This window comes from Myotis brandtii, unplaced genomic scaffold (genome assembly GCF_000412655.1).
Source record: "Myotis brandtii unplaced genomic scaffold, ASM41265v1 scaffold61, whole genome shotgun sequence".
Classification (NCBI taxonomy): Eukaryota; Metazoa; Chordata; class Mammalia; order Chiroptera; family Vespertilionidae; genus Myotis; species Myotis brandtii.
This window is the reverse complement of record NW_005370318.1, coordinates 2,644,956-2,654,557: the sequence shown is the minus strand read 5'-3', so window position 1 is coordinate 2,654,557 and position 9,602 is coordinate 2,644,956. Positions and strand designations below refer to the sequence as shown.

Sequence of the window (9,602 nt, the reverse complement as noted above, 5' to 3'; positions counted from 1 at the left end):
CTCCGCACCTTAGTATTTTACTTCCGCACTGCGCCTCCTCTGAGTCTCGGTATGCTTTTCTCTTTCCTTCTAGTTGTAGAATTTCCACTCAGCCAGCCTTCCTGTGGTTCTGGATAATGTCCGTTCCATCTTTTAGTTGTATTTTTGAAGTGGTTGTGTGAGGCAGCAATCTCCGGTGTTTACCTATGCCGCCATCTTGGTTTCTCCCATAAAATTATTTTTGTTGCTACTTCATAACTGTAATGTTGCTACTGTTATGAATCGTCATGTAAATATCTGATATGCAGGATGGTTTTAGGCGACCCCTGTGAAAGGGTCGTTCGACCGCCAAAAGGGTCACGATCCACAGGTTGAGAACTGCTGCTCTAGGCTAAGGTGGTGGGGCTGGAAGGGAGGTGGGTAGGGTTCTGGCTTCACTTCATTCAAAAGGGGTCATCCCTACCGAGGGTGGCCCCACCTCTGAGTCAGTGGCATTGCTTGTGGGCAGCTTATTGTCTACAAACCACACCGGGTCCAAGGCAGCACTACCTGTCCGATGGGCCAACAGCGGGCTGTTGCAGCATGGGCTCTGGAGTCTGAGTTGTTGTTTTTTTGTATATGCATATACATTGTCCTGGAAAAAAGTTAAAACATTATAAATAAAACTGGAATCCTGTAGCCCTCCTCCCTTTACCTAACCCCATTGACTCACTCCATTATCGAAAGTCCCAATTCTATGATTTTAGTGTTCACCTAGCACTTGGCACTTTGCAGTAGGTACTTTCTCCTGAGGATCCCTTTAGCTGGGTTTCCCTGCCTCTGCAGTTTTCTTATTTTCCCACCTTTTTACATCTGGAGCCTTTGGTCTGTGACATTTTGCTCTTGAACGGGCTGAATAATGAGCTGTAGCTCCTTGTCTTGGGGGAACAGCAGGAGCTTTGAGGCTTGTGCTGGGGTGCAGCTGGGTCAGGTACAGTGTGGAGAATGAGGGCCATTTTGGCCCAGTTTCTGTCTGTTCCTTCTTATCCTGGTTGTTTTCCAGAGGGAATCCAGTCCTGGGATGGTAGCGCTAATTTAGGTCCAGCTCCTCGTTTTACACTGGAAACTTGAGGCTTAGGGAAGGCAGGGGAGGTGACTGGCTTGGATCAGACCTTTGAGCTGGGGTTGCATCCCAGGCCTCATTGTAAGTCCACTGTCTTGTTAACCAGAGTATTCTGTGCACATTCCCACCCAAGTCCTGGAACTAACTGCAGGTTAGGGGAGGGGGCCTCGGAGAATATCTGTTGCGGTGGGGGCGTTTCAGTTTTGGCTTCAGTGCTTTTAGTGGGGCTGTGGGGTGGGATTTTGCTTGGAGCTGGTTGGCTGAGTGTCGTCTCTCTGCTTTGGTGGTAGTATTATCTCATGTCTGTGATATGTGTTTCATCAGCTTCTTTTATTGGGTCTCAACAGCGGGAGGCTATCAGGAGGATCACCTCACTGTGGCCCTGAGGCCTTCTCTGGTCAGGCCCTGCTGCCTTCCTGAGCACACCTCTTCCACCTTTCCACTCCAGCCACACTGGCCCCCTGTGGTTCAGGCGTGCTCCTGCCCCAGGGCCTTTGCATCACTCCTCTCTAGTGATATGCTCTTTTTTAAAAATAGTTTTTGTTTTTTAAACATTTTTTATTATGAAAAATTTCAAACACATACAAAAGTAGAGATAATAGTATAATACTTTAATATCATTAGTACCTAGTCTAAGTTAATCTCTCCCCAGGTGTCTCAAAAATATCTTTTTACAATTATTTGGAATCAGATATAAACAGGGTTCTAGAATGGTTTTGAGCAGAGCAATGGTGTGGTCTGACGTGTAGGAGCATCCTTCTGCTGTTCTGTTGCAAGTAGAGTGCATGTGGGCAGGAGTTGAGATGGGGACCCAGTGAGGATGCCATTGCAGTAATTCAGGGCACATATGGTAGCAGCCTGCAGTCGACCAGTTGGGTGGAGATGGAGGGATTTGAGATATATTTTAGAGGTTGGTTGGAGAATATATTTATACAGTGGTACCCACACACATCCTTCTTTCCTGCCTGAATGCAGTACACATATTTTCTGGTAGGTGGTGCCATTGACTGCTTGCTGGTTTTCTGTTGCTGGGGATGGCCGCGGAGGGCGTGGCCTCTGCAGGTGGGGCCTGGCACTGCCAACCCAACTCTGGAGTGGGCCTCAGCCTCTGAGGCAGCGTGGGTCCAAGGGTCTGACTTCCCAGCAGCCGGCCTGCGCTGAGTTTCCAGGTGGTTGGACCCAGCAGTGAATCTGATGGAGGAGCTATGGTCGGGGTAGAAGGGACATGTGGACTAACCCACAGCATCTCCCTGGCTTCCCACTTTTTCTCTCACTTCTGCCCCCACCATCTCATTGAAGCCACTGTTATCTGCCACCTAAACTTTTCGCAGTGGCCTTGTTCCCTGCATGCCCCCTGACCTTCCAGGCCCTTCTCTGCACCGCAGCAGCCATCTGCAGACCTGGTCTCCTCCTGCTATCCTGTCAAAGCCACTGTGTGTCTCCCTGCAGGACTTGCCACTATCTATAAATGTCCGTCTCCCACCTCTGTTCCTGTACTTGCTCATGCTGCTGCCCTCTAGAGGAAGTTCCAGGAAGGCCAGGGCATCATATCCACATCTCTGTAATCCTGGAAGGGAGCAGGAGCCAGTAACTCTTTGGTGAATGAATGGGTGAATCAGCCCGAAATAATTTATAGTGACGTTTTGGGACCATTCTTCCAGAAGATTTCTCTGCGCATATGTGTGTGGAGAAGGCTATATCTGGTTTGACAATAAATGTCATACATGCATTCAGTTGCTCTTCCTGACATTTTGATTGTTTGAGGCATCCTTCTGCTGTGGAGGGGAGAGCAGGTTGGAGGGAAGTAAGACTGGAGACCCCCTGGGAGGCTGACAGAAATGAAGGGGGGTCTGAGCTAAGCAGAGGCCAGGGCTGTGGTGGGATGTGGGGGCGTATAGGAGAGGGAACCTCCTGAATGACAGGCAGGTAACAGGCTTGGGCCTCCAGGGAGTGGTGGAGGAGCCAGTTCAAAGGCAAGTTCAGTGGGGGAATGCTGCATTAGAGGGTTGGAGGCCTTTGAGTTGAGTTTTGAAGGGAGAGTTAAAGAAGAAGCTGGCAGGGCAGGATGTGTGGATACGAGGGAACAGCATGTGCAAAGGCACTGAGTTTTCAGGGCTGCTGGGCCTGACCTTCCCACAAATCCTGCCTGGGTCACCCTGGTCCTTCCAAGCTCCAGCCATCCTGCCACACCCCTTCCTTTCCTGGAGCTGAGCCTCCTGTCTTTTCCTGCCATGCCCATCCTGGCTCTGACCCCTGACCTCCTGCCTTACCAGCCACGTGACCTTGGGCAAGCTCCCTGACTTCTCCTTTCCATGTCTTCATCGTGGCACAGAGTTGATGACACTCTTCAGGGTGATGTGAGGGGTCCAGGTGGCACATGAGACAGCACTCAGCACTGGGAGCAGCATGGAGCAAGGCCATGACCCCAAGAGCTGTCTTCCCTTTTCCCTGGCCCTGAAACCCTTCCCTTTGGATTTGTGTTGTGGTTGGGGAGACACCTGTTCCACTATGGTTGAGGTGAAGATGAAGTGACGTTTGCCTGTGAAGTGAGGCAAATGTGTTATAACTGTAAGTAGTTCCTCCTGCGGGCTGCTTTCATCTATAAGTGAGAGGTGGGTGCCTCTTCCATGAGCTGCTGGTTTGGGGCTGAGACCCAAGGCTGAGGCTCAGCTGCAGGGTGTGCTCTGGGCAGGGCTTCTGGGGCTGCTCCTCTCCTTGGGTGGAGAGGTAGTGACTTCTCCTGGCCTCCCCCCAGCCCTCTCTCCAGTTCTTCCACACCCCACGCTCAGAGGGTCCCCTGAGACCTCTCCTAGCTCCACAGCCTTTGTTCTTTGCTGTTGTAGGTTTTCGGTGCTGAATGTAAGAAAAGGAATTCTTTGCTTTGATTACTGCGCAGAGAAGAACTTCCTGGGTAAGTCATCTTCATGCCATGCAGAATCTGTTGGCCTGGCAGAACTGGGGTGAGGGCTGCTGGAGGCATGGGGACCATCAGAGCCAAGGAGGAGGCCTTGCAGCCTTCTGCCTCTGTCTGGCCTCCTCTCCTGCCACTCTGGCCCCTACTCATGGGTACCTGGGGTAGTGTGGTGGCACAGGCTGTGCTTAGCATGGGTGGGGAGCAGAGGGTTGATTGGTAGCAATGCCTGCCCATCTGCCAAGCCTGGCTGGAATTGATACCTGGCCCCAGGAAAAGGTCCCAGCATAAGCCCCCAGTGGCTGATGCTCATTTTTTTCACCCCAGTGACTGGTGGCTATAACCCCCATATCCACCTGTGGAGCCCCCACTACTCGAAAAAGCCTGTGTGGCTGTTGAAGGGGCATCAGACCTCGGTGACGCACATCCTGGTGAACACCAAGAACAACAATGTCCTCATCAGCATCTCCAAGGACAAGGTGCTGCCCTTGCGGAGCATGGCCCTCCACCCCCCAACCAGAGACACTTTCCTGGGAACAGTGATCTAGCTTGGGCAGCTGGGAGGCTGACAGTTGGCAGGAGCCTGAGGCCCAGGGGAATGGTGTGACCTCCCTGCCTGTGGTCTCACGCCTGGCCTAAGGCCTAGAGGGAGATGGCCCGGGGGGAGTCGCCATGCGGAGCCTGAGCCCAGCTCCAAGCAGTCCACTGGAGCTGGCTGTGGTCCTGGGCCACACCCTTCCCTTTTATATATCCGAGTGTGGGACCTGCAGGAGTATATATGCCCCTTCCATGGAATGGTTGTCAGTGGCTTAGAGGAAAATGGGGGGTAAAAGAGTAATGTCATGTCTGGCACATAGTAGGTGTACAATACATGTGAGTCTTTCTCTGCTTCCACCCTCCCCCCAACACAAACTTGCACCCCCAGCTCTCCAGGGGCCTCTCTAGGGACACTTTCTCAACCTGGGATAAACTCGAGGGGGATCCTCTGGGGACAGGTGGGCCTTTTGGGCAACAATGTTGGTAGCCACTCTGCCTTCTACCTGGTTGTGTTTGAGGAGGCTGGAGGGGCAGCCGTGAGGTCTGCAAGGGCACTGTGCTGCCTGGCATGGTCCTCCACCACTGAATGTCATCCACTCAAACAGGGTAGAGGTCCTGGGTGAAGGCTGGGACGGGGAGAGAGCCGGGCCACGGTGTTTTCTTAGAGCATAGAAACAACATCTCTGTCGTAGGGTCAGGATCCGGGGCAGACACTAAGCGCAGTGGGTGTGCATTGGAAGTGCTTGCATCGTGGGCCCCTGACCTGCTCACATCCCAAGGTCTCCGTTGCCAGCTGCATCCCACTCTCAGCCCCTCTATCTGTTTCCTACCTCCTAGAATATCCGCGTGTGGGACCTGCAGGAGTGTGTATGCCTCCAGTCCTTCTGTGGGAGGCTTTTTGCCCTGGGAAACTGTCCCATCACCAGCATCTACCTCCGGGAGAATGACAACACCCTCATCTGCAGCACCTATTCAGTGAGTGCCGTGCAGGAGGGAGGCGGCATCGTGGCTGCACATAGAGGGTGGCCACTGTGGCCGGGTCTGCAGTCCCACAGGACAACCAAGGGATGGTCACAGACTGTCCCTCCCCAGACTGCTCTTCATGATGCTGAGGATGAAGCTGCTAGACTCTGTGGCCTCGCCCATGAGTTTCCGTCTCTTGGGATTTCCTAGAAGCTGTTTCTAGGCCCCCAGCTGTCAGCCTCTGTGTTGCTGCTCCGTCTGTTCTTTCCTGACCAATACAACCTGGAAGCACCCCCTCCCTCGCCCCCTGCTCCCAGGCTGAGTTAGGGGCTCCCCCTCCAAGCTCCCTTGGACCGGTGCCTCCCCATGATCACAGCCCTTACAGCTCTGTCCTGAACCTCTTATGGGAGTTTCTTGACAAACTGAACTCCAGGAAGGCAGGACCACACCTGAGCAGCTCTTCTAAAGGAGAGAACCTGGAGAGACCTCATTGAGACCATCTGTGAGCTCACCTTCCCTGGGGCCCATGTGCACTCTGTCTTGACCCTTACCTGGAGGACAGCACAGACTGGGAGAAGCACAGGGGGCTGTGAAGGGTGGCGGTGGAGCCTGTGACCAGATGGGGGTTTAGGGAGCTGCAAGGACAACCAGTAGCCAAGATGGGAAGGGAGACAAGGGTGTCATTTGTGGCTAAGAATTAGGGGTGCTTCCACTGAGGCCTTGTACTCTCTGTTGGCCAGGCCACCTTGGCAGGGGACACGTATATTGTTCTTGTGTCCTTGGCTGGCTCTCCCCCACATGGTAGGTTTCTTGAGATGGGAGGTTGTGAGTTCCTTCATCCTTGCTGAGTACCAGACTGGCTGCCAGCATTTGTTGAATTAAATAGACCTTTGAAGGTCATTTCATGTCATCAAACATTATCAACCCCCTGCTCTTTTTTAGAAGCAGAGAATATATTAATTAGACACTGTCCGATCCCTTGAGGAACCTATGGGGTAGAAGGAAGTGTAGAAAATGCAATGTATTATGATGGACATGTATGCTAGGTGCTTCATGGAGCACAGGAAAAAGACCCTTAGCCTAGCCTGGGGTAGGGATAGCCTGGAAGAGAGGACACTGGATTGAGGCTGTATGCTTCTCAGGAGTTATAAGAGGGACCTTGGATTTTGGGGTCCTAGGAGCACTAGGATTTGGGAGCCCCGATCTCAGAGAGGGGTGACATGGAGTAGGGATCAGAGGAGCCTTGCTAGGCTCAGGCCTGTGTGTTGTCAGGATGCCTTGATGTCTCAGTTTACTGGGAGTTTCTCCCTGGGGCCAGTCAATGAGGGCAGAGCCCTTTGGACTGCCCAGCTGTCTGCTCCTCTTCTCATTACAGATTGGGATCCTAAAAGGGTCCATGGAGACCGAGGGGCCTGGGAAAACTGGGGAGAAGACCACGACTTACAGCGCGCCCCTGTGTGCTGTCCTCTACAGCAAGGTTTTTAAGCAGGTGAGTGGGCCAGCTGGCCTCTGGGACTGGCAGGAGAGCTGGGTGGCGTGGGGCAGGTCCCAGACCTCCTGTGTGTCCAGATCCAAGGGGTTGTCAGGGCAGGTGGCAGGGTGGTACGGACTCCCATAGCTGTCATGGTGGTGGGGGCAGCGGGGTCTGGATGAGAAACAGCCCTGCAGAGGGGCTGGCCCACGATGAGACCGGAGCCCCACCGCTTGGCCAGCGGCTTGCCTAGCGGCTTGCCTGACTCCTGAGCCTGTGTACTCCTGGCTGCTGCCCCAGGTCCGTTCTGACAGGCAGCCTTCTTACGCGAGTGTGAGATGGGGCAGTAGGGGTGGGCTGCTCTGCAGGGTTCCTGGGCATCGTTTTCTAGGGAAGCCCCAGTTCAACTTTGTCCACTAAGGGAAGGGAGGGAGGCCCAGGCCGCGGGCAGCACCCTGGTCCGGAGTAGAGACCTCTGGGCTGGTCAGGGCAACTGGGCACATGGTTTCTGAGGTGTAGGGACAGAAAGGGCCCCCAGGCCTTCTGCCAATTTCTACGTGGACCCCTTTTCTGGCCTGGGTTCTGGGCAGGGAAGGCTGTATCTGCTACAGAGGTGGCCTTGGCCGCATGAAGCCAGAGCTCGTCTCTCAGCACTTCCCTCTCATCTTGGCTCCTGGCACCACCATCCTGCATACTTTGGGCTCCTCAATGCTTTCAAACAGTTATAACTCCCAACCCCAGCTTTTCTAGACGTTCTCAGCAGGAGGGCTGGTCTCAAATAGGCTCACTGCTGCTGTTGCATTGAAATGCTTGTCATGTCAGCAAAAGGTTGCACTGAGTGGAGTGACCATCTTCTACTCTCTGCACTTCCCTTCTTAGGGGCCAGTTTCTCTATTTCCTATGCCACCCCCATCATTAATGATGCTTCAATAAAAGGTGTTTTTTTTCTGAATTAGAGATTATTTTCTTTGGATAGATTCTGATAAACGCCATTTCTGAGTTAAAGGGAACTTCACCAAACTGGCTCCTTCTGAAAGAGCTGTGCCAGGTTGCACTGCCCTGAGGAAGGCTTGTTTTCAAGAGGGGGTGATCTGGCAGCCGGGGTCCGTGAATGCCTGTCTTCCCAGTGCATGGAGGGGGGCTGGGCCAGGCCTAGCCATGACAGGTAGAGGCCACTCGCCTCTGTGTCCTCGCCCGCAGGTGGTGAGTGGCTGTGTGACCGGCGTGGTGAGTGTGTGGGAGATCGTCACAGGCAAGAGGATGATGGAGTTCTCTGTGAGTCCTGACCAGCAAATGGAGCTGACTGCCATGTCCCTGGATGAGCCCGAGCGGTGCCTGCTCACGGGTGCACGTGACGGCACCGTAAAGATGTGGAACTACAGCACGGGGGAATCCCTGCTCACCTTCCCCAACCCCGACCAGCTGGAGGTCAGTCTTGTCCATCGGGTGGGCTCAGAGGGCCTCTTGAGAAACTAAGCACAACTCCTGTGACTCTGGGGCCCATTAGTTCATCTGCCTCCCTGAAGGGCTGTCCACGTGGACTGTGCGGCTTCATGCCTCCCGGAGCCTCCGTTTCCTCACGCGGAAGGTGAAGATAGGCAATAGCACCTGTCCTTAATAAGCGTTCTACAAATGTTAGCTTCACTTGCTTTTAGTTTGTTAGCATTTCTTTTTTTTTTTTTAATATATTTTTTATTGATTTTTTACAGAGAGGAAGGGAGAGGGATAGAGAGTCAGAAACATCGTTGAGAGAGTAACACCGATCAGCTGCCTCCTGCCCAACCCCCCCTGGGGATATGCCTGCAACCAAGGTACATGCCCTTGACCGGAATCAAACCTGGGACCCTTGAGTCCGCAGGCTGACGCTCTATCCACTGAGCCAAACCGGTCAGGGCTTGTTAGCATTTCTTACCCCACCTATGAGAGCTTGGGATCCTAGCAGTGGCGGCAGGTGATTCAGAGCCACCCATGCTTGACTCTATTTGAGACAGTCTGTGGGTGTGGCATCGTGCCGAGCCAGCAGTCCCACTTTGGGACTTGAGGCCATTTCTAATGCCTGTGGCACAGTCCTTTAACCAACCCCGAAGGAGCACATGGTCAAGAAGCCAGGGGTTTGAGTACTAGTCCAGGTCTTATCACTCAGTCATTTGACCTTAGCCAAGTCACTTGTCTGTTTTCAGTCATCCCCTAGAAAGTGGACATGGATACCTACCTGATTTGCGTTCTCTAAGTCCATCAACTGATGAGATATGAGGAAACCTTGAGAAAAATGTGGTGGTATCACCTCTAGGGAATTCTCCTCACATGGAGAGTGTTGGCTTCTTGCTTGGTATGATTAGGAAGACGTTCCACGCCCAGAGCTATTTTCACTGAGTTACCTTAGAGTTCTGTTTTCTTTCATCTTCCACAGATTAGTGGGATTATCCATATGAATAACGTGTTCTACGTGACCGGGTGGAATAAGAGAATCACCTGTTACAAGTGAGTAGCAAGGGTGTGTGCGGGTAGGTGGGCTCCTCCATTCCTGGCTTTGCGGGTGGTTAGAACACCAGCAGGACATTAGTGGTGGCTAATGTCCAAGGCTTCATCTGCTCATCCACCCGTTTATTCACCACTCCCTTAGATGATAGGCTCTAGGC

General features: G+C 53.1%; 1 protein-coding gene across 1 annotated transcript in view; it reads left to right on the top strand.

Moving 5' to 3' along the window:
• EFCAB8 (EF-hand calcium binding domain 8) overlaps window positions 1–9,602 on the top strand; it is a 63,401-nt gene that overhangs the window by 32,197 nt on the left and 21,602 nt on the right. The window contains exons 12-17 of the mRNA XM_014550643.1: window positions 3,925–3,992; window positions 4,320–4,471; window positions 5,367–5,504; window positions 6,868–6,981; window positions 8,164–8,391; window positions 9,374–9,444. Of these exons, the coding sequence (XP_014406129.1) occupies window positions 3,925–3,992; window positions 4,320–4,471; window positions 5,367–5,504; window positions 6,868–6,981; window positions 8,164–8,391; window positions 9,374–9,444 (771 nt within the window). The remainder of the gene's footprint in view (window positions 1–3,924; window positions 3,993–4,319; window positions 4,472–5,366; window positions 5,505–6,867; window positions 6,982–8,163; window positions 8,392–9,373; window positions 9,445–9,602) is intronic.